At 40.2% G+C, this 24,170-nt stretch overlaps 1 protein-coding gene across 2 annotated transcripts; it reads left to right on the forward strand.

Moving 5' to 3' along the window:
• Nucleotides 1-101: 101 nt before the first annotated feature.
• kif5aa (kinesin family member 5A, a) lies at nt 102-22,571 on the forward strand. 2 transcript variants are annotated; one of them, XM_067591741.1, is made up of 29 exons: nt 102-999; nt 4,604-4,691; nt 4,783-4,856; nt 5,352-5,456; nt 5,683-5,731; nt 5,819-5,874; nt 5,983-6,070; nt 9,881-10,005; nt 10,231-10,335; nt 11,191-11,339; nt 12,610-12,758; nt 12,949-13,127; nt 13,222-13,290; nt 13,378-13,584; nt 14,373-14,519; nt 14,667-14,855; nt 15,023-15,140; nt 15,276-15,337; nt 15,478-15,587; nt 15,817-15,918; nt 16,105-16,165; nt 16,261-16,332; nt 16,959-17,051; nt 17,575-17,791; nt 17,939-18,110; nt 18,405-18,484; nt 18,756-18,795; nt 19,164-19,249; nt 19,946-22,571. In XM_067591741.1, the coding sequence occupies exons 1-28, from the start codon at nt 871-873 to the stop codon at nt 19,240-19,242; spliced, it is 3,114 nt and encodes a 1,037-aa protein (XP_067447842.1). In that variant the 5' UTR covers nt 102-870; the 3' UTR covers nt 19,243-19,249; nt 19,946-22,571. The 2 variants fall into 2 exon arrangements, with proteins under 2 accessions (XP_067447842.1, XP_067447841.1); XM_067591740.1 differs by having other exon boundaries at nt 104-999; nt 16,959-17,063.
• Nucleotides 22,572-24,170: the final 1,599 nt, after the last annotated feature.

Consider the following 24,170-nt stretch of genomic DNA (forward strand, 5'->3'; position numbering starts at 1 on the left):
TAATGATAAGGTATTTCAGTCTTGACATTGTGCTGCATCATTGCTGCCTGCTCAGACACTAATGCTCCATCAAGGTGAGGCTCCTCTGTAAATCAATAACATCCACTGCCTTCCTATAATGGCTTCATAGGGCCTTCCAAGAAATATAGTCAGGCATCGGAAAAGAGCCAAAGTATGGCTGTGATGATTAGTCACTGCATCAATGGGCCTGGAGGCTGCTTCATGGACAGTAATGAAGTTATCGTCCGCTGCTGTGTTTGGATGTGGCTGCAGCATGTGAGGATGCTGAGCTGATGATGCTCGAGGTGGGTACCACTTTAAACGGGATGCAGACCACGCCCTTCCCAGACCCGCCGATAGAGGACGCTGTGGCGACCAAAGCAGGCCGATCAAGCAGCAGCTTTTACCTCACTGCCCTTCCAGCAGCATCTCACCTTCAACCGGCCAGACGCCCACCGCCGCACCCGAAAAACACAGAAAAGAAAACACCCGAGAGAGAAACGGGCAGCGTCAAATTCACCATCAAGAGGAGCCGAGCATCATCACAGTCGTTTGTTTTAATGATGTAGGGGATCGTCTTTACGATTTGACATCTAATTCAGCCAGCCCGCCTCACTGCGACACGGAAACACCGTCCAGCTGCGCATAAATAAATCGCAGTCTCTCTCAGCTTGTCAACATAAAGACGCCCAACCTCTTCACAATCCTCACAGTCCTCCGGACGGAGAAGGACGAAGCCTCACCGCATCCCTCCTCCTTTATTTTGACGGTCAGATCAGGCCCCGACCAGCATCTGATCGCCTCCAGCCTCAGCAGCATCCCTCCTCCCAGCAGAAACCAGCATCCTTCCTCCTCCTTCAGCCTGCAGCGATGGCCGATATCCCGTCGGAGTGCAACATTAAAGTGTTGTGTCGCTTTCGACCTCTCAACCAGGCCGAGATATTACGCGGGGACCTGTTTCTTCCCAAATTTACAGGAGATGACACTGTGGTCGTCGGGGTGAGTTAAAGGGAGGCGCTTTGTTGTGCATGCAGGCCCCTCATCCATAAATCATTAGCTGCTCGACCCATCTGTTTGGGTTGTAAATTGGCCGGAAACACCCCAGAAAATCTGTCTTTTCTATAACATGACAAAGCAGAAACACATGTAATGTTGCTAAAATGCGCCAGCTGGCCTCTTGCATCAGCTGACTGAGGTCTGCACTGCCAATGAATGATACATAGCCTGTCTTATTATATTTAAAACATTATTGACATTAATACATACAGCTCTTTCAACCGTGTTACAGTGAAACAGATCATCAACATCTAATATTTTAAATTTTAAGATTTTTTAAGATTTTTCTGCAGGCCTACAGGCATCAGTCAGTCATGGCCCTAAATGAGTAATCCTGATTCATAACACACAGCTAATACAGCCTTCAATGGTAAATGGAAATGAATGTAAATGATGGAGCCATTCATTCACTCTGGGTGTTTAAGTTAATTAGCCGCTCCCTAATTGGCTTGTGCTTAATGCTCCCATGAAACTAATTTCTAGAAAAGTCTTGAAAGAAGCTGACTTTCACTGGAAAAAAGATTTAAATAATCCAGCTGCACTGGCATTATTTTGTCACTTGTTTTGTTTTTGTTTTTGTTTTTGTAAAGTTATATAGTTTTAATATTTCAATTCTAAATGAAAAATGGTGATTTTGCTGCACTGATTTCACTGATAGAGACTCACAGATGAAATTGAACTGGTGGCCAAAAACCTTTCCAAATATCTTTACTTTAAATGAGACCAAATGTCTCATGTTATTATAGTAAAAACAACGAAAACAGCTGTTCAGATCAAATGTGGCTCCCCAGAATTTTCACTCCTATATGTTGAAAGAAATGACAAATAGAGTACACGAGTGAAGAAGAGAAATAGTTACACGTTGAAACAATAATGGAAACATCTCAGCCTGACCTTCCTCTCTCCTCTCAACGTGATGCTGGCCAGTTGAGTCAGAAACTGATCTCTCTAATTGCCTACAGAGAGGATCAATAATCATCCAGCGAGCTCATGCATCACTGACTGACCTGCTTTCTCTTCTCTCTGGCTCCATCTGTCTGCCTCTCTGTCTGTCTCTAATATTTCTCAGTTTCCTGCCTCATTCTGTTGTTTCTCTGTCTCTCTTTTCTCTTGTGTCTCTGCCTCTTTGACTCTTAACCTTGTCTCTCCCTCGCTCATCCATCTGCGTTTAGTCCCAGGACTAAATGTCTCCCTCTCCGGTAAATCACTCTGTCATGGGGGCGGCCTGCCGATGAGTCAATCTGTTAATGACATTTAATACGACTCATCTTCTGGCAGCTCTCCTCATTGTGTTGCATTGTGGCCTCGGTATCAGATGGGACGCTCTTATTCAGGGGTTTAATAGGCTGGTTTCTGCAGCGAGGCTTGTCGGGGCTGAGTCACTCATCAGCGTGTCACACAATGGCTGTTTGTATTTTTTATATGGAGCTGCTTTATTCTGGGGACACGTTTTGAAATAAACATTATATGTGTCTTTGTATATTCCAGCCTGCTATGAAATGTTTCTGTTCTGAAGAATAATTTGTTTTAAATAGTAAGTAAGCAAAGATAGAGCTTTCACAAACTTTACTACAGAGCTGCACATCTGCTGTATTGATTGCATTTTAGTTTGTTTCTATAATTGTTGATCTACTCACTTGTATTGTGTGCACAAGTAGGAATTTTATTTATATATTAAATGCTGAAATTCAAAGAAATTAGAGAAACACTGAGGTCCTGCCCACTCTCTTACTGTAGCTGTCTGTTCAACTAGCGTCTGTAAGTCAATGTATTTTCTTGTAGATGGTTTATTTCATCCATTTTTATAAAAAGCAGAAACGTGTCTTCTGTTCATAATCTAAACAGCGTAGCTTAGCATGAAGACTGGAAGCGGGGGGAAACAGCTAGCCTGCCTCTGTTCAAAGGTAAAAAATATTGTTGCCTGGCAACCAACGGAGCCTAGAAATAGTCTTTAAATATGTTTGTATATATAACTCCTGTAAACCACAACGTGACATTTTCACACTTTGTTTTTTGGACGGATTAAGCAAACAAGATACAACGTGTTAATTAGTGAGCTTTAGAAGTGCTGGTAGGAAGATGTTTGTCCCTGTTTCCAGTCTTAGAGCAAAAAGTCTATGAACTAAATGTCTCCAGGCTGTAGCTTCATATTTAACAGATATAAGAGTAGCATCAGTCTTCTTATCTAATCTTATCTCGGCAAGAAAACTAATAAGCATATTTTCCAAAACGTTGAGCTAAAACCAAATAATCGTTTAAATTTAAAATGGAGCCCTGCGGTAGATACTCATTTATCCTCACATATGCACAGAAAACGTGTTTTAGCCTGAGACCAGTGAAAGAAAACCTCTGTGAGTAAACACAAGAGTCACAGATGGTCCAGTAACAGAGGTTCGGCCCTGCAGAAAAGCAGTGGAAAGGAATAACACCTCGCTTGATACACAGCTGTTAATGAAAGGCCTGTATTGTCTTTCCTATGACTTTGGTACTGTGTTAGATTTAAAGCCAGCAATGGAGAAAGAGCTTTTTTTTTAACTGTCTTGGTAGGGTTATCTGAAGTTGTCAGGTCCTGGAGGAAATATGGCTCTGAGTAGCTGGGAGATGGAAACACTGCAGAGCACTGATATCATCTTTTGTTGTTTACTTACAGCAGGGGAGATAAAACATCCACAAAACAACATTGACTTTATAAAACCTCACAGCTTCTCACTGACATGTTTTCACCTCAGTTAATGAATTCTACTAAAAAGTGTCATTGAACCAAAATCTGGGCCGCTTGATTAATTTAAATCCGGCAACAAAACATAAATAACAGCAAACCTTTGTGTCAGTTTGTGATGTTAATCATCCCTGTCATGTGGAAACCATCTAGACTTAAAAAAATCTACACAGTAACTCAAAAACAGTCTTGTTTTTAGCTTCTTCATCCCCAGAAATTATAGCCTTAAAGAAAAGATTTTATTTTTTCGTGTGTGATTGCATATCATCAGAATTGTTGTTTTGAGGTTTTCTCATGATAACAGCAACACTTTGTGCTGCACAGTAACATAAATGTATGTTTTCCAAAGAGAGATGATATTTGAAAGTTGAAAAATGAAACACTTATTTTATGTGAGTGTGTATCTTATTCTTTCATGGTCTGGATCCCTTAGACCTTAGAACTGTTTACTGAGACATCCATCAGAGTGACATTTGAAGCTACATGCTCTACTGTGTATACATATATATATATATATATATAAATGTGTGTGTGTGTGTGTGTGTGCGTACACTTTTGGATGGTCTGGCACGGACAAACAGAGGATGAGTCAGACCACCTCATGGGGATGACATCATTTCCTATAACTTAAATTGATGACTAGCTGCTGGAAAAGAGGTTAAAGTCTTTTGTGGATGTTTTTAAACGGAGTGCGTGTCAGATAATACTTTTACTGTACAGCATCAGGACATTATTTGATGGATTGTCAATATTGTGTCCTGTCATGTAATAGCAAAACACGCTTTCTGTGGGAGAAATATAACGTCACGTCTCTTGTGTTCTGCACAGGGGAAGTCCTACGTGTTTGATCGAGTATTTCCGACCAACACCACCCAGGAGCAGGTGTACAACACCTGCGCCAAGCAGATTGTCAAAGGTACGAATGAAGAGCCGCACGCAGAATACTTGAAATTATTGAAATGCTCATGCTGTGTGTGGTCTCATTTGTTGTTCTGTCCTTCTCATAGATGTGTTGGGTGGATACAACGGCACTATCTTCGCATATGGACAAACCTCCTCCGGAAAGACTCACACCATGGAGGTACAGCTTTCAGAGAAATTAAAGAAAACCAGCTGTACAATAAAAAATGATTAAGTGTGCTATAACCAGTATAAACAATATCTGCAGCTTTTGTTTCAGAGGTCATGTTTTCCCTTGACTAATAAACTTTTTGATGTATTTTTGGCAATCTTGGTAATAATTTTTGTAGAAATCATACATTTGCACTTAATGAGTTTGACCTTTGCTCTGACTGCTGGTGGCAGGTCTATGTATATTATTATTATTATTATCATGGAATTGTTTTTATGACGCTCATCTAAGTTTTGGTGATTTTTTTGTTTTGCTATTTTCTAATATTTAAAAAAAGTGCTTATAATTCCCACAAGCCTGATTCCCTCTGTAGCTTTGATTTCATATACATTTTAAGGAAATTTAAAAGGAATTATTGAATTCAGTATTAATTAACCTTTGACCCTAGAAAAGTATCACAATCTCATACCTGGATGTACCTTCATCTGTCACTTCCTGTTTCAGGGCAAGCTGCATGACCCTCACCAGATGGGTATCATTCCTCGCATCGCTGAGGACATTTTCAACCACATCTTTGCCATGGACGAGAACCTCGAATTCCACATCAAGGTGTCTGCTGACTTACCTGAGTTTGTGACTCGGTGTTATGTTGGATGTTTTTTATGTAACACTGTGTTGCTGTATTTGACTTTTTCTGTTATCTTTATATTTTTTTCTGTTCTTTTGTCTGCAAACATGCAGTTATGCGTCAGACCAGTAAATAATAATAAATTTACTTGTTTGCTTCATGTTATGATACATTTAAATCTCAACTTATTTCCTTCTCCTCTAACAGGTTTCATACTTTGAAATCTACATGGACAAAATCCGTGACCTTCTGGATGGTTAGTGATGCCTGCTGATTGTATTTTGATTCATAACATATGCATATTTTAAGTACTTCATTCTAAAATGTATTTCTATATTTTCAGTGACAAAGACCAACCTGTCTGTCCACGAGGATAAGAACAGGGTCCCATATGTAAAGGTTGGTGGAAACTGTGCTTTGTACTTCATCTTTTTAGGTAAAAATCTATTACTGAGCTGCATCAGAGCCATGATGTTAAATCTCTCTCCTCTCCTCTCCTCTCCTCAGGGATGCACCGAGCGTTTCGTCTCCAGCCCTGATGAGGTTATGGATGTGATCGACGAGGGCAAATCTAACCGCCATGTTGCTGTGACCAGTGAGTCTTTATCTTACAAATGCTAATAGAGAAATATTTTTAGCTCTCCATCTCAAGAACAAAGTCAGCTCTTTTGTCTCTGTACTTCCTGTCAGAGCACCAGATCCAGTGTTGGTTTGTCTTTTGTTCGAGCACTCGTGACTCGTTACTGACGCGTGAAGTGACAGCTGAGTGCATGCAGCCTGTTATTGTGTCTTGTTATGTAATCTCCGTGTTAAAGCCCACTATAATTTTCAAGCTTCATTCATTCTCATGAAAAGAAATAAGATCCTGTCACATGGACTTAACTGGACATTAGTGATTGTGGATTTGGAGAAAGTAACAAAGCAGAGTGCTGTCTCTGCCCGCAGCCATTATCACAATAAAGTCACTGCTAGTAACAAACAGAAACAGCTCTTGCTCTTTTAAGTTACAAAACTAGAAATAAAATCCCCCTGATCTGTATTTCCTGCAACTTGTTTTGGCCTCTGTGCTGCTGACTCACTCCTCTGTCGTCCAGTAATAATACTAATGGCTCCAATACTGCAGGTTTGCAGGTCAGAGTGATGCTTTACCTCCGTTCTACAACATTCATCACAGTGTAAGAAAGCAGCTCAAAATAACATGTGGCCTAATTACTGGTAAACCCAAAGATTACTTAATAAAATCATTAAAAATAGTGCATTAGTGTAAACCTTTGTCTTATATTGTCAGAGGGATGCAAAACTAAATCAAAATAGGAACAGAAAGAACAACAAGTTTCTTCTCTTTTTCAATATTCTAAAGAGATTCGTCAGAGATCGTATCATGATTAGAAACAGGCAAAATAATCAAACTCCACTGACAGATTTCTTTCCACTTTGTTTTAAGCAAATAGGATTTTCTTTCACTAAATAAGTTTCAGTCACCACTGTTGAGACAGATTTTGTGTTGCACTGGAGGTATTTCAAAAGGCAAAAAAAAATAGAAGCTCCTCTGAGAGCTACATCAGCAACAAGCCAGCACAGTGTATTAATTCATTTTATTAGTCTTGTGCTGACTCACAGCTCTGAAGTCGACTGCAGGCTGAAGTAAAATGAGCAAATCAGATGAGCTTTGGGATTCAGCGTTCAGCAAAAACACCAGGACTGCTTCACTGTTATAAATCTCATTTCCACAGTTAATGCATTTTGTGCCTCAGCACTGAGCGCGTTGGCTCGTCTTCACATTAGACTGTGACATTTTCAAGAAATCAGTCATTTCAGTTCAGCCTTTTTCTGCCTTTGTTGTCGACCATCGTCTGTGCTGCAGGACTAGAAATGAGTGCGTACTTATCCAAAAAGATCAATTTGATCTATAATGCCAAGTGCCAAGTAGATTTAATGGCCTACAATGTGTTATAATGAAAGTGGGCTGCAACTAACAATTATTTTCATTATTGGTTAATCTACTGATAATTTTCTTGATTAATCGATTAATCTTTTGGTCTATAAAATGTCCATCACAATTTCCCAAGGTGACATCTTCAGATGTCTTGTTTGTCCAACCAAGTGTCCAAAATACAATAATAGTTTGATTCAAATTGTTGCAGCTCTATAGTGATATAAACCGTAATTAATTTAATATTTAAACAGTTATTTAAGTTGATTACCTTCAAAAGCTCTCTTTAAATGAAATGTATTATTATTTTTACATGAAATTAAACACTCTGTTAATGCAAATAGATAACTAATAGATAATTGCTGTAAAAGTGACATGAACAAAAAAAGGCAGATATTAAACAAGTAAATTTCCCCCAAAAAACAAGCATAACCAACATAAACTTACATAACATTAATGAATCCCCACAAACACATAAATCAACACAGACAATCATGAGTAACTAAACCTGTAAAGTAATCAAATACTGTTTATATCCATTTATCTGCTGCAGTTCATTTGTCATATATAATATATTGGAAATTTTGTAAATTATTTTATGTATGTTAATACCTTAACATTCAAGATGTAACATCAAAGCAAGTCTTTAATCACCGTAAACTGAATCACTGCGGTCTGGCGTCCTGACAGTGATAATCTGATGCTCTCAGCATGCTGGTAATGAACCAGTGAGATGAATCACAGGTCAGAGTGCAGCTCACATTCAAAATAAAGCAAATGAAATACACCATCTGTTGTCTAAATGGCAAAAATATTAACCCCACCATCACAATTAAAAACACTATCACTTATATTGATTAACATTGATGATTAACAGATCAGATCAGATTATAGACCAACAACAAAGTCTAAGTTATTGTTTTCAGTGCTGTTCAAATTCTAACAGTAACATTTGTAAACATATAACAGGCATATATATTCAGTTATGATGAGCTGAAAAGCACAAAAATACATAATCTTCATCTAGAAATCAAATTCTTCATGAAGTCCTCTCAAAAGCTTTTTGTGTCTTATGTAAAGAAGATAAAACTGAAATGTTTATAACTAACAATCACGGATATTTTTGTCAAGCAGAGTTTGAATGAAATATTTTACTGTGACAGACACAGACACTGACGTAGCCTCAGACTTTTTTTTATTGGCTGTGAGAATTCTGCATCGTGTTGCAGCTTGTCTGTAAAGATAAAAGCTTAGATTTCTCATCTGGTACAGACCTCTTATTAAAGAAGCATGTGCGTTATGAATCATCCGTCCACTGAGCTGATCTCTGAGCAGTCTCCAACCAGACAGGTCAGTAAAAATACTGTCTGACCCAGCTTATACTCTCCATTTTAGTAAGCTGCAGCTTTTGCTTGCTGGCAGGAAAAAGTCCCCTGGTGCATGCTAAATATTCATGTCTGCCCGTGTGTGATGCAACTTTTAGTAAATAGTGTCATCATAATGAAGCTGCACAACAACCATGTGTAGATACTATGAACTAGAGGACTGTGTGGGCTTTGCATTTTATAGATTTTATGTGCTTGTGGAGGAGATGGTAGATATGTTTATGTTGATTGGATGTCAACACAAATGTCTCCATGGGGACAAATGAAATAGATCTTATATCCATTTTAAAAAGGAATTTAGAAATCACCCATAGTGACATCAATCCGACACCTTTCCAGTCTTAAAAACCATTTAGCAGCAGTGGATCAGATCTGCTGAAAGCTGCTTTCCCAGGCAGCACTCTGCTCCGTTTCCTGTTGTGGTTGATACCTGCTGACTCACGGTGCTGCAGAACGGTGTGCTGATAGCAGAATAATGGGGCGACACTCTGCAGACATTGAGCTGATGCCCACAGATATCATCTGCATGGAAACCTGAACTTTCTGTTTGTGAGGAGGTCTGATGGAGAGAGGCGTTTAGATGAGTGTGTTCTGTTATCTGCATGACATCACTCTGCTGCAGTTCTGGTTGACAAAAAAGACTCGGAAGATTTCAAAAGCACCCATAAATGACTTATTTTCAGTACATTAAGGTAAAATTATCGGCTGATCCTACAGACTGGTGGTGCTAGATTGTGTGAAATGAGGTTTACATATATAACAGCAGTCATGTATGATTATAGATAGGTTAGTTTCTTTCTTTTATTCTGATTTCTGTCGTAAAGATGATGAAAGAAATGTAGATTAAAACATTTAGCTGACATTTTTTCACTCTTATTGTTGTTCCTTAAAGGCTTTGTGTGTATGTATTCATCATCCCTGTGAGACACTTTTTCCCCAGATGTGTTGTTTTTAAACTAGTTTAAAATGACACTTTCAGTCAACCTTTGCTCATTCTTTTTTATAAACTTAATAACTGTATTAAGCAGAGTAACCTCTTTGCCTTTTGCCCTCTCCTGACTGCTGCGTTGCTTCTGTCTTTGTGCAGACATGAACGAGCACAGCTCTCGCAGTCACAGCATCTTCCTGATCAACATCAAGCAGGAGCATGTGGAGACTGAGCAGAAGCTGTGTGGAAAACTCTACCTGGTGGATCTGGCTGGCAGCGAGAAGGTAGGAGACACTCCTGCTGAAAGACTGTTTGTAAAATGAGCGACTCCCAACCTGAGATTCAGCTGCATGACTTTGTAATGTTTGTTTTTTATTTGATCGCGTTATTTAGTAAAACATGCAGGCAGAGAAGATTTTCCATTTGACTTCATCGGTGTTTCTGTGGTTGTCTTCATCTGTTATCTCTCATCTTTGACTTGACTCGCTCTGTCTGTGTCTTTATTTCAGGTCAGTAAGACTGGGGCTGCAGGAGCCGTCCTGGATGAGGCTAAAAACATCAATAAGTCTCTTTCTGCTCTGGGAAACGTCATCTCTGCCTTGGCTGAGGGCACGGTGAGCCAGTTTCACTCATCTTCTTTGTGTTCATGTATAGACACTAGACTAACAACTGAGACTGTTTGCCTCTAAAATAAATAGATTTGGATTTTAAATACAGCAAAATACTGACAAAGTGGTTGCATTTATACTTTGGTCTTCGTTTGGTCTACATTTTACTGATACAGAAGAGTGAGTATGTGAGTGTTTGAATATTTTTGTGGCATTCAAGGAGCTGATATACAGTAAAGTAGTTGATATATTTCTTCTCGTTTAAATTAACATTTTTACCTTTTCAACACCTGAAGCTTAATTTTTATTTTAGAATTTTGGGATTTAAATGAATTAAAACAACTGTGAGTCTCCCGTTTATCTCCAGGTTCATACATGAAATAATCCTCTCTCATTTCTAACACTTGTGTCCCTCCTGTTGACCTGTTAATGAAATGCATCCTGCCCGTACCTCTTTCCTTTCTGCCAACTCAACTGGTTTGGCCGTCAAAGGCCAAAACTATGCCTGCCAATTATGTGATTAGTTGGATGCAGCGCAATCAGTCTGCCACTTTTTGACAGTACTTTTGGGGTTTGTAAGGATCAAAAGAGAGAGATCAACAGGATTAGCAAAGTGTAAATGTTTGCTGTATCATATTTTCTGTTGATTAATCAGTGCAGGAGTGCAATATCTGGAGGCAAATGAAAGATACCTCTGACTTTTACAGTTTTTTCTCTTTCATCTCTGTCTTCCTTTCCTCCTCCTCCTGTCTTATCTTTGTCCCTTCTTTCTGCTTGTTTTTAATCTCTCTGCTTCTTTTCTGACCTCCCTCCTTTTCCTCCCCTCTTCCATCTCCCACTCTTCCTGTCTCTCTCCTGCAGAAAACTCACGTGCCGTATCGTGACAGTAAAATGACCCGCATCCTGCAGGACTCGCTGGGTGGAAACTGTCGCACCACCATGTTCATCTGCTGCTCTCCCTCCAGCTACAACGATGCTGAAACCAAGTCCACTCTGATGTTTGGACAACGGTAGATACATCTGTGGATACAGTCGATGCAGCTTTTTCACGTGCTGCTGAATCTGATTATATTTACTTCCCAAAAGCAGGGCAGTGATCTATTTTGGGTGTGACCTACTAAAATCCAAACAAGGCAGATGCAGATGCTCACTTGACTACATTACACTCATTACATATTTATTTTGCTCTTTCACTGGGGAAGAATTAATCTTAGTTTAAAAAAAGTCTTAGGGTCATTATAATTGTGACAAAATCATCTTTCTTTAGTACTTGCCTCTAAAACTTAAATTTCAGGTGACCTTGGAAATATATCAGCAACATAAAGGTTCATTTTGGGCTTATTGACATTGTTAAGGCCTTTACACGTACACAGTGATGCAAATAAACAACACGAAATTGCGAAATAATCGCCTGCGAATAGTACGCATCAAAACTATTCACACCGGCATGGATGCGAATTTGCGACAGACACACAGAAACACGAATTTGCGAAAGAATTTGCGACAGCTCATTCTGCTGTCAGTCAGCCTGGTGAAAGCAGTTTGTCCAGCGGCTGCTTCTGTGCTGAACACAGGTCGGAGCCGGTGTGGATCGAAAGGATATAACACTCTCCTCTTCTTTTGTCGAGTGAGGAGAAGAAGGACAAGATCATCATCATCACTGGAGGATGTTGACATCATCCTCCAGTGATGATGATGATCTCTCTGTCCACAGAGCCAGCCGTCTGTCAGCTGCAGCTCCTGAGAGGACAAACTGCCTTCACCAGGCTGACTGACAGCAGGAAGTTACTGAACCAAAACAGTTTGCATGTCGGCTCCACGGGAAGAAATCCACAGTGTTTGTATTTGTAAATACATGGTGATGATGCATATGATACATGATACATCAATGTATTGATACACTGGCTGTATGTCTCCGCCCACTGTAGTGAGTGAACCTACCTGCTGTCTGCCTACAGTGCTCACAGACAGACCTGGAGCTGATCAATCAATATAGATACGGTAAATAAGTTCAAAACACGTCCAGCAGGATACTCAACACCCCACGTGGGCCGTTGCAAGAAACAGCTGTCTGTGCAGATTACGCTTTTTGATTGGTTGATGCTTTTATTCGTTGTGTGAAAACTCAGAAAAATCGACCTCGTTCCGAAAAAAAATCACGTCGCTTTTTCGCCTCGTATTATTTTTGTTCTCTGTGAAAATATTCATGACACAATTTATCACACGAAAAAATCACCCAATCGTGTGTGAAGGCCTTTACTCTGTGTCCCCCCGTCACAGTGCCAAGACCATCAGGAACACCGCTTCCATCAACCTGGAGCTGACAGCGGAGCAGTGGAAGAGGAAGTACGAGAAGGAGAAGGAAAAGAACAAGACTCTGAAGGACACCATCCAGAAGCTGGAGGCCGAGCTCAACCGCTGGAGAAATGGTGAGACGCATTAAACCTTTTCTGTTTGTGCTTACTTAAACCAGGACTAAATTGACTCCCAGGAAATACCTTGTTTCAGCTGCACAACTGCAATTATAAACAAACTTCTGTGCTGAGATTGTAAACAAAACTGCGTTATTTTCACGTCTTTGTTCCTCTGTTCTTATTGTCTCGTCATCAATCCCCTCAGGAGAGGACGTGCCTGAGACTGAGCGGACCGAGCCGGAGATTGTGACCCGTTTCGAGTCCGTGGAGGAGCGCCCCATTTTGGACAACGACACCTCCTCCATTGTGGTCCGCATTTCTGAGGAGGAGCGTCAGAAATATGAAGAGGAAATCCGCAAGCTGTACAAGCAGCTGGATGACAAGGTAAACTAATTAGAGCCACTTCTTACCTGTACGTTAGTGAGTGAGTGTAGGTGATAGTGAGGTTGGTATTTACGATGATATCATTTTTATGTAGGATGATGAGATCAACCTGCAGTGCCAGCTGGTGGAGAAACTGAAGCAGCAAATGCTGGACCAGGACGAGGTGGGTACACACAAACTCACGCCTCATGCAAAAATTTCAAACTGAAGGTCTTCCTCTTCTGATAACACCATATTTACCTCCCTCCAGCTCCTGGCCTCGTCCCGTGGCGACGGGGACAAGGTCCAGGCTGAACTCGGCAGGCTGCAGGTGGAGAGCGACTGCGCCAAGGCTGAGGTGAAGGAGGTGCTGCAGGCTCTGGAGGAGCTAGCCATCAACTATGACCAGAAGAGCCAAGAGGTGGAGGAGAAAGGCCTGCAGAACCAGTTGCTGGCCGACCAGCTGGCCCAGAAAATGGTAAGTTAAAGAGGAGTGGTGTGAACGGTGGACTGAGAGAGACAGAATGAGAGTGAAAATCAGAGACAGGAGGTGGAACAGATGGATCTGCTTGCTCACTGGCTGCATTATGGAGACAAACACCTGCTGTAATGGTGCAGTTTCCCTGTTGGTCAAGACAAGTTTGAAAAAATACTGTATATAAAAAGTGTTGCAGCCTTTTAAAATGAGGCTTTTCTTTATTGTCTCATCATGTTTTTCAGTTTGCTGTATGTCTGTTGTAGATCTTTACTGTGCTTAAATATTAGGACTGAAAAAAACATATTATTGTGTAATTTTTTCTAGCTAACGCCAAACTGAATTTGGCGTAATATAAACAGCCATAACACTGAATAGCATTGTGCAGTTGCAATCAGGTATAAAAAACAGGTATAAAATGAGCAAAGTTTGATGGCCATGACTCATTGGTGAGTTATGAGTTTTATTTAGTTGAAATCTTGCAAAGTTCATCGTTGTAAAAAGCCCTAATGTTCCTGGACAGGACAGGATCTGGATCTAATGATGATTTTAGTAAAACTGAAAGCTTAAAACTGCAACAATGCCTTTATCCTTTTTAATATTAACTTCACTCTTATGAGTTGTAAATATTAGTGGATCTCCTGGTTTCTGGATCTAGATGCACATTAAACATTTGTAAGCATTTTGTTGTGGGAGTACAGTTTGTGGTCTGTGAGTGCTTTCTAGTGGGGAAAGGTAATGCTTCTCTAATCCTTAATGCCTTTCTCTCCCTCTCTCTTTCTCTGTGACAGGCCAGTCTGATGGAGCTGGAGGCAGAGCTGTCTCGTATGCAGGAAGTGAGTGGTCAGCAGAGGAAGCGCATCGCTGACGTCCTCAACGGGCTGATGAGGGATCTCAGCGAGTTCAGCACCATTGTGGGCAACGGAGAGATCAAGCTGGTAAGTTGGATCGCAGTATGAGGAGGGGAAAATGTAAATATAGGTAGACTGAACAACACATTTCCTGTAAGTCCTGTTCTGTTGCATATGACTGATGGAAAAATCCTGAATGCGAAAAATAATCCTAATCTTTCCTCCAATCCTCAGCCGGTGGAGATCAGTGGTGCGATCGAGGAGGAGTTCACGGTGGCTCGCCTCTACATCAGTAAGATCAAATCGGAGGTGAAGAGCATGGTGAAGCGCTGCCGCCAGCTGGAGAACATGCAGCTGGAGTGCCACCGCAAGATGGAGGAGACCGGGAGGGAGCTCTCCTCCTGCCAGCTCCTCATCTCTCAGGTGAGGGCAGAGGGAGAAGGACTGAAAGAGAGGGGCCTTCTGAGACAATGTGAAAGGAGGGAATGGATGAAAGACTGTGTGAATTAATCATTAATTGGAGTTTGTCATAGTTGTGTTTTAATGGCATTTTAAATACTTGATGTGGGTGTGGGTTTACGTATGTACAGCATGAGGCAAAGATCCGCTCTCTAACCGAGTACATGCAGAGCGTGGAGCAGAAGAAGAGGCAGCTGGAGGAAAGCCACGACTCCCTGAGCGAAGAGCTGGCCAAGCTGCAAGACCAGGGTAACACACAACACACATGCTAAAACAACATACGTACATGCACACTAACATACCCTCTATTTCTGAATTCAAGGGAATTTTACTTCAAGATCTTGTTGAGTTTTAACTCTGATGCGTCTCTTCTTCTCCTACCAGATAACTCCCTGCTTGAGGAGAAGGAAGGAGAGAAGGGTGAGACTGAGGAGGGAAATGTCAAGGTAAGAAACCTTATAAGGCCTTTTTTTCCATCCTGAAATCTTGAGTTCAGTGAGTGTCTCCCCAGCATAATGTTACTATGTCAGTACCTGCATAAACCTTCTTTTACAAGGAGTTGTGCATTTGCTCTTTTCATTTCCAGAAGGTTCCTCGCCAGCAGGGGGAGTCTCACCGCGGCCTCCATCACAAGCAACTGGCCCGCCTGCGGGATGAGATCAATGAGAAGCAGAGGATCATCGACGAACTCACTGAGTCCGTAATTTATTCTTACTATTAACACAAAGATAATATAGATGTTGTTATTTCTTAGTATTAACTATTATATGCAGTTACAATATTATTTTTGACAATATATTGCTTTTTATACCACGTAAACAGAACTTTACTACTATTGAGATAAAAAAACAGGTTTTTTGGACATAAATTTTAACCAAAACTCCTCCCTTCCTCCTGAACATGTGTTATTATTTCACATCTCCAGTCGCAACTCCAAGCTGGAGCTGGAGCTGGCTCAGGTTCGTGCTGACTTTGAGCGCCTGAAGAGTCAGGACAGCACCAAGAGCGAGCGCCTGGAGGAGCTCTCGTAAGTGTTGGGCACATTCATTTTAATACAGAACACTATGTGATATAGTCCAGTCTCCCTCTTCGTAAACTCCAGCAGAGGGCAGTCAAAACATACCTGCCAGCAACACGTGTAAACTATCACCATGTGCTATAACACACAGAAATATTGTCCTATTTATAATGATGCTTTTGCTGCTTCTGTCAGATTCCTGCACGAGCGCCATGAGCAGACAAAACAGGACTTGAAGGGTCTGGAGGAGACCGTCGTGAGTAAAATATACACTACTATCCATCTACTTCTGCACTATCACAGTATCCAGTGTTGTCTTCCTAACCTCATCTCCATCTGTCCGTCCGCCAGGCCCGCGAACTCCAGACCCTCCACAACCTGCGCAAGCTGTTCGTTCAAGACCTCACGTCGCGGGTTAAAAAAGTAAGCAGCTGAAAAATGACAAGAGAAAGCAGTTATATAATGGAAAAGTAACACACACCAAGGGTTGTAGATTGATCTTGAAGGCCGGAGGGCTGAAATGTCATCCAAATAAAAGAGAAATGCATATGGAGCAAGATTGTGCGACACTACTACTCTCAAGATAAAGAAGTTACTCATGACTCAGTTTGTATTAATGAATCAGTGACTTAAATTACCTCCTGATCAACCTCAGTAGAAATGGCAACAACATCCTCCCTCCTTCTAATCCCCTTGATTTATCATATCATGTATATGACACAAGAAATTCACTTTTTGTGGAGACTTTTTGTGTGTTGTAAAATGTCCACAACTGTGGCTGAAAATATCTTGTGATGCTGTTCATCACTGAGCTGTTGAGAAACTGTTTAGGTTTCGGGAGAGGGATGTAGATGGTCAAGATTAGAGAATTATGTCTTGAATCTCCAATAATGTGGAAGGTTTTGTTCCACAATGAATCAAAAGCGATTTTGAAAGTCTAATCACAAAGTAATCAGTGAGTCACTGGTATTTATGAACACTTCTGTCAGGTATTACAGTCAGTAGAAATCTTCTTTGTTATCTTTACTCTTTATTTTCTTTCTCCGCAGAGTTCCGAAATGGAACCTGATGATAGCGGGGGGTCTTGCACCCAGAAGCAGAAGATTTCCTTTCTTGAGAATAACTTGGACCAACTTACAAAGGTTCACAAACAGGTAAGAAACATGCATGACAGTGCTGAGATACAGCGATGTTGGGGGGGTAATTTGACTCCTACTTTAACCAACTAAACACTAAATAAACACCCGTGTCACCAAGCTCAGTGGGTGCATAACAGAAAAAAGATTCGCTGTCATATTTAATACACTAATACACTAGAAGAAAGTAACTACAGTATGTCCAAAAGCCATGAATCGTTTGTGATTCAAGTAATTACAGTAAATGTATTTTTCTTAGTGACTGGTGCAGGTGAAGTGCAAGTTGGAAGTGACTTACTGACTAAATAACAGTTGGCAATATAAGTATTTTTTAAACAGTAATTCAACTTAGCTACTTCACCTGTAAGTGTTATACTCAGCTAAATATTTTAACTCCTTGCTTGTCCTCTGTCTTCCTCTCCTTTCCTCAGATTGACTCTTTTTCATTTTTATTCCAATTTTCCCTCCCTGTTTCATCTCTCATCTCCGTTCTCTCTCTCCCTCCCTCTCTCTTTCTCTTCCCCTCCAGCTGGTTCGTGACAATGCAGATCTGCGTTGTGAGCTTCCAAAGCTGGAGAAACGTCTTCGGTCTACTGCTGAGAGAGTTAAGGCCCTGGAGACTGCACTGAGGGATGCCAAGGAGGGCGCCATGATGGACCGCCGCCGCTACCAGCAGGAGGTCGACCGCATCAAGGACGCCATGAGGGCAAAGAATTCCCAGAGGCGTTCCCATGCAGCACAGATTGGTACGGCCCTAATAATTAACTAACTATTGATACTTTTGTTTGTGTCAGCAAGTTTTGCACTGTTTTTCTTTTATTAAACCATTATGGTCTGCAATAACAATGACCCAGTTTCATTGCAGTTGTTCCTCTATTTTATCATCCCGACAGCCAAGCCAGTGAGACCGAAGCAGCTGAGCGGCGTCTGCTCTCCCACCAACCCGTTCTACACCGTCATCCGCGCCTCTGAACAAGCCAACACCTACAGCAATGCCCTCTTCCAGAGCAACGGGTCACTGCAGAGCTCCATCAACTGTAACCCCAACTCTGTCCAGAGCAACACGTGAGTTTAAATCCTTTCTTACACGTTTTCTTTGCCAGATGGTTTAAAGACAGCTGTGGCCATAATAATGACTGGTCTGCAAAAAACAGAGCAGGCCGCGATAAATCTGATACTGTGGTGTTCAGGGGGGTTAGAGGACAAATCTGACATTACTGCAAAAGATCCATTAAAAAGACACATGGAGTAGCTGTATGAAGTGGGTATTGACACTGTTACTGTCTACTCAGACTACCTTTTGATTTTGTAAATCAGAATCTGACAACTGTCCTTCACCTGTCACATGATGTTTTACAGAGTTTCCACAGCACTGGGCTACAGAGCAGGCAGATATAATGGAGACATACTGGAGTCCTACCCACTCAACATTGACAACGGTAAGCACAAGAACACACAAACATACTTGTATACAAACTAATATCCATATATATATATATATATATATATATATGTTAATATTTCAGCATCAAATCTGTGTTTATGATGGATCCTTAAATGTTGATATTTATTGTCAGGAGCTCAGTATTCCTTGTTTTTTTTGTATCGATACATATATTGTTTATTATATCGTAGTATTCACCAATTAATAGTGATTAGTATAAGTGAAGCAGTAATAGTATTGATAGTTTTTATTTTTGTTTCCAACAGGTAACACCATCAGTGAAACGAGAGACATCAATGACAACAGGTGAGGATGTCAATTTAAGTAAGTTAGACGTAAACAGAAAGCCTGAGATGCTTTTTGTGTATTAAACATTAAACTTTAAACATTAAACAGGGTAATTTAGTTGTTTAAGTAAGTAAGAATAAGTGGGTTTGTTGGAGGCTTTGAATTGAGATTAAATGAAAATTCACATTCTAGATATTTACCAGATAACAATTTATTTGTGAATTTGGCTCCTGTATTTCATGTTTGAAACAACAACTGTCTGACTGGAGTTACAGGAGACAAATTCACTCCTGATGTGTCCAGTAGAAGTGACATGTGGTGAATGATGATTATGTACTTGTACTGTTGTGTACTGAATGGTGTGTTTGTTTTATCTGCATTAACAGAAGTGATGTTCACTGTGGCAGCGAGGTGGATGATTCAAACAGGCACTACATCATTCAGCAGGAGACCGCTGCGAGTTAATACCATGGTAACTAGCAAAGTATAATTTGTCATACACACACACACACACACACGCACTTATTGGTTTTGTGCATTATTTACAGATAATCTGTATTCTTCTAAAGCACACCAGTAAAAGTTATGATGTTTTTGCACCGTATTGCAGTTTTGAGCAAAAGCCTATTTTGAAAACTCTTGGTTGTTACATTAATGGACATTTTGATATCTGAAGCTGTCAAATAGCTTCCTTGTCCACTAAATACAGAAACCCACCAAATCACATGATCTTTTTTACTAGGTTGATGTTATCTCATTTTCATTTTAGCTCATTGTTTTATAGACTCAGATTTTGAACCACAGAACTCATCAGTACATTTTTTGAGTAAATCTTTGTTTTCGGATGTGCACCACCAATGAAAGTTTTGGAAAGGTTTCTTTGCAACTACAGAGACAAAGTGAGAAACAACTAAAACAGAAAACATGTTTGCTGTGATGATGTACTGTAGCTACAATATCTCAAGCGAGTTTTAAGTCTCTGCAAGTTGATTTTCCGAACAAGCTGTTATGAAAAGTGCAGAATCTGTCAAAAAATCAATGTTATGCTTTGAGTAGAGAAAAGTGTTTAATAACAATAATTTAAACAAATTAATAATCACACATTCGATATAACTTAAAGCACATTTCTGTGTTATTATAATGACTTCCTTTTCTTATGTCTCTCCAGATAAGACCAGACACTGTACCCGTCCAACGACCGTCCCCTCTCATCTGCATGCAGCCCGTCTCCCTGTCCCTCCACTGCATCACTGATGAAGATGACGATGAAGATCTGTAGCCCTTTAGTCCTCTAACTATATGAAGCCCCTCCTGCTCCTGTGGTGACCACTCTCACCTTCAGGTTTGGGGTCCAGCGTCCTCCAATTCAATCAGCACAGGAAATAAATCAGAATTAGTTTTTTTTAAAATATAGAACTTTACTTAATTAATTGATCTTTCAGCCAATCAGTTTGTCACCAGATATCACTGATGCTGATTTCCTCCTAAGGTGGTTGAATTGAAACGGGACTGACTCCATCTCTGATTACTTAGTACACACATGTTGTAAATAATAGTGCTGTATACTCCAGTAGAGGTTTTTGACCAGCAACTGTTTGTGTGAATGCACAGCCTCCACCGTCCCCTGCACACATCTTCTTAAGGGCATCATGTGGATGACATACTGTAGGCAGACATGACCTTTTTCTCTGTCGTAAATAAGAGTATAGTGTGTTAACGCCAGCTTGTAACAGAAGACCCACGCCCTGCATGCATGTCGCTTAGCGGGTTAGCTTTCAAATCTTTGCATGTGTCATGATTCCAGTCAGGAGCTGGTATGCTGCGCGTGAAGCGTCTGATCGACTTTGACAGATGTCAAAGAGAGAGCGAGAGAGAGCTGGTTTCCCTTAATCCTGGTCCTGGTGTCAGTGCTTTAGGTTTTCTATTTTAAAGTAGATTTGAGTCCGAGACTGGGTCGTTATGTTAATGTGGCGTAAACACAGAAAAATCGACAAAAACATCATCTGAGTTTAGTTTTAATTTAACAGAAGAGGACATCAGATGCAAAGTGCGTCGGGGAAACTCAGCCCAGGCTTGCAGTCTGTAATGACAACAACTTTTGTAATAGCTTTGATACTGTGATGTTTGCAGCTGTATTATGTGCATTTCAGGTAATGCTGCCCACATCCATTTAATGTGGCTCCTTCCCTGCATCGCACCCACACCTTGTGAGTCTTCTTACCGAGCCTTAAAAAGAGCTGATCTCTCGTGATCAAACTAACACGCTGTCATGTGCATACATTTGTAATTACTACCTCTAGAGCTACTTATTATACACTTATTACAGTATACTAAGATATCATCCTTTCAACTGCTGAATAAGAGCTAATCTTAGAGTTTCTAGAGAAAGTTGTGACTTTAGTACGCCAGTCGCTGTAAGTATAGAGCAGTAGTTATTTTCTCTTGAAAATCTCTTCATACACATTTTCCTTCTCCATCATGTAGCAGGATCAGAGCTGGATTAAATGTAAAGTTACACAGTTGACATACTTCCCCTGCGTTATCTTGATTTTGATTTGTGCGGTAACATCTAAGAACCTTTTAAGACTGCACGGATGTGGTTCAGTGATTCAGTCCCCAGCTGAGCAGCCACCAGTCTTGGATGGACACAGACACTTTGACAGAAGCTTGTTGTTTGAAGCTTGTTTTGAGGTTGTGCTGTAATTCTTCTCTTAGAAATCCTGACCAGCCAATCAGGATAAGAAGAAAGCAGCATGTCTCAGGTGTGCGATGAGGAGATGAATGCATTTGAACTGTGCTGACTCACTGAATTACTGAAGGACAGATCAGCGCTGAAGTGTCTCACTGTTATCGGAAACATGCAAAAGAACCAAACAGCTTTTTTGCATAAGTGACAGGGGTGCTGAAAGATAAGTTTCACCAGATACATTTAATCTCCATTTAAGTTTACTCTGATCAGATTCCTCAGAGTTTGTTGAGCATCTATCTCTATTTGCATAACAAAATCTTCAAATTTTATACTCAAAATTGTTTCTCTATGTTCAGTGTATGACATCGCATGACTGGACTTGTTCTACGTGTCACTAAGCCCAAATACTGCAGGAAAGTGTGATCCCCTGCAGTCTTCTGATCCTTAACAGCCTCAACCATGACAGCGCCGCTCGGTCTCATGCTCTTACTGGCATTAACAACATCTCAGGGCTTCACATTCACAGTCATAACCACCACGGGCCATCACCACTGTCTTCCTCATAGGCTTAAAACTATGTGATTGCCGATAATCAAGTCAGCGTGTCCAATACAGAAATAACCATCATTTTCCCAAATACTCATCATTTTCTACATGTACAACACCTTCATTCTAGCACATGACATCCAAAATAATCCCTCAGCCACACCCTGGTCAGACCCTACTGTACGTGTCCAAGCAGACCCTCTATTTGACATGTTTTAAGTGTAATAAATTTGAAGGGGGGAGGGGGGTGAATGTGTGCTATATTGTCATCTGCTATTCCACTGTCTGATTTTAACATATCTAAAATACATGTGCTATATATTGTTAATCTTGTAAGAAAAAGAGCGTGCCGCGGCATAGAAAAAATGCAAAAGAGAGGTACACGCAAACTCTGTTCAGAGAAAAATCCCAAATGTTTGTTTTATTTATTATACTGTAGCGTCGACATGATTATGTGAATCACCGTGCAAAACTTCTGTATATATAGACACATCACTATGCTGTATTGTACGTGAACCATTGTGTTGTAGTAAAAAGTTCAATAAACTTGTAGAAAGGAGTTTGTTTGAGGAAATCATTTTGGATCCAAATGATTGTTTGAATCTAATGTTTGATGTGAGAAGAAGAGTGTGGAAGAGAGAGGATGTCACACACTGTCAGGTGCAAATGGCTCCATCTAGTGACGGATGTTGATATAGATCTGAGTGAATGAAAAGACACTTAATTGGCTGACTGTCCAGTCTTTTCCAGCACATCTTCTCTGAGCAGAAACAGCTGCCTTCAACTCAACCTGCAGATGGAATAAAAAGTTCAATTATACATGAAAAAAGTAAATATTCTCCTCCCTTTCAACGCCATTTACAGTGGAGGAGAGGTAAATTTAAAATACCTATATCAACATGCTCCTATGTGAATCTTAATTTAGTCCAGCTGTTGGTTTCCCAGCTTTTTCTCTGTTAACTGCGAAGCTCCACTGGAAACAGATTTGATGGCTATCAGTGGCTGCTAATAGTGGTTTGCATGTGTGTGTTGAGGGCTCTCTGTTGTTATTACAACCTCTGACCCAAACAGGAAACTGTGGGCTATATAATGAAAAGGACCTTTGCCAAAAAATTATGACATGAAAGCCACTCAAAGGGAAGTTAGCTTTTGATGCAGTTAAAGTAGAAAGGCATTCGAGAACAAAATGAATCAGAGAGCTCGTATTTGCCCACAGACACCAACCTGTATGGAAATGTCATGGTGGTGCCATAGTGACTTGACTTAAAATAAACCCGTTGAGTCATTAATCACCCAGTAGCTTCCTCTGTGTGGCCTAACTGGATAATGGACACCTAATATTAAGATTTACAGCAGCAGACCAATAAAGCCTGCAAAGATGTTTCTATATTTCTATATTTCTGTGTCTAAATTAATAGACAGTTTGGTTAATAAGTCAATGCTACATGCTCTAAAGGCCTTTCAGGTGAAACATCTGCATTTTTGTCATCATATTAATGTTTTCAATGTAGAAAACCATCTTTAAAATCAAGATTTTCCACTTTTCTTCATCATTTTATTACATAAAACCTTCAAAATCTGTTTAATTAAACACAATAATCTGTTGCAACTGTTCTGTTGTATTAAATAATCATATTAATAGTAATTATTCTCTGTATGAACATAATCGTCCCTCACATTTCTCAGATTCTGTTTAAATGATGAAACCACCGCCCTCATCTTTTATAATAAGCTGCTCCTCATGTTTCCCACGAGAAAGGAAGCAGTGATGTAAACAGCAGTGGCATGTGAAGCATCATCCTACAGTACTGTGGGTGTGTGGTGTGATGCTGCATATCCTTAGAATAACAAATTCACAGGAAATCATCAGATTGGCTTGAGCCAGACATATACACTTTCAACATATACACTGTTGCCATAGACTTATAGAACAGATAGAAAATTAAAATTATAAACAATATATGTGAGAGAAAGAAGTAAAAATGTTAAGATTTTAATAGATTTAAGCTACAGTACAAAACAAAACTGAGTACTCGCCTGGTCAATATCACTAAAATGTTAAATAAAACAAATCATTTCCATTTAATACATTTTTATTTGTTTTTAGAGAAAACCCAAGAAGAATTAAGCCAATTCACTTAAAAACAGAAGGTTTAAC

Source organism: Thunnus thynnus, chromosome 6, assembly GCF_963924715.1.
Source record: "Thunnus thynnus chromosome 6, fThuThy2.1, whole genome shotgun sequence".
NCBI lineage: Eukaryota > Metazoa > Chordata > Actinopteri > Scombriformes > Scombridae > Thunnus > Thunnus thynnus.

Bases quoted from the DNA above. Each gene is read 5' to 3' on its own strand.
- kif5aa (XM_067591740.1), top strand. From the start codon at position 871: ATGGCCGATATCCCGTCGGAGTGCAACATTAAAGTGTTGTGTCGCTTT. The intron at 14,520-14,666 runs GTAAGTTGGATC...TCCAATCCTCAG, and splicing joins GCAACGGAGAGATCAAGCTG to CCGGTGGAGATCAGTGGTGC. The intron at 18,111-18,404 runs GTGAGTTTAAAT...GATGTTTTACAG, and splicing joins AACTCTGTCCAGAGCAACAC to AGTTTCCACAGCACTGGGCT.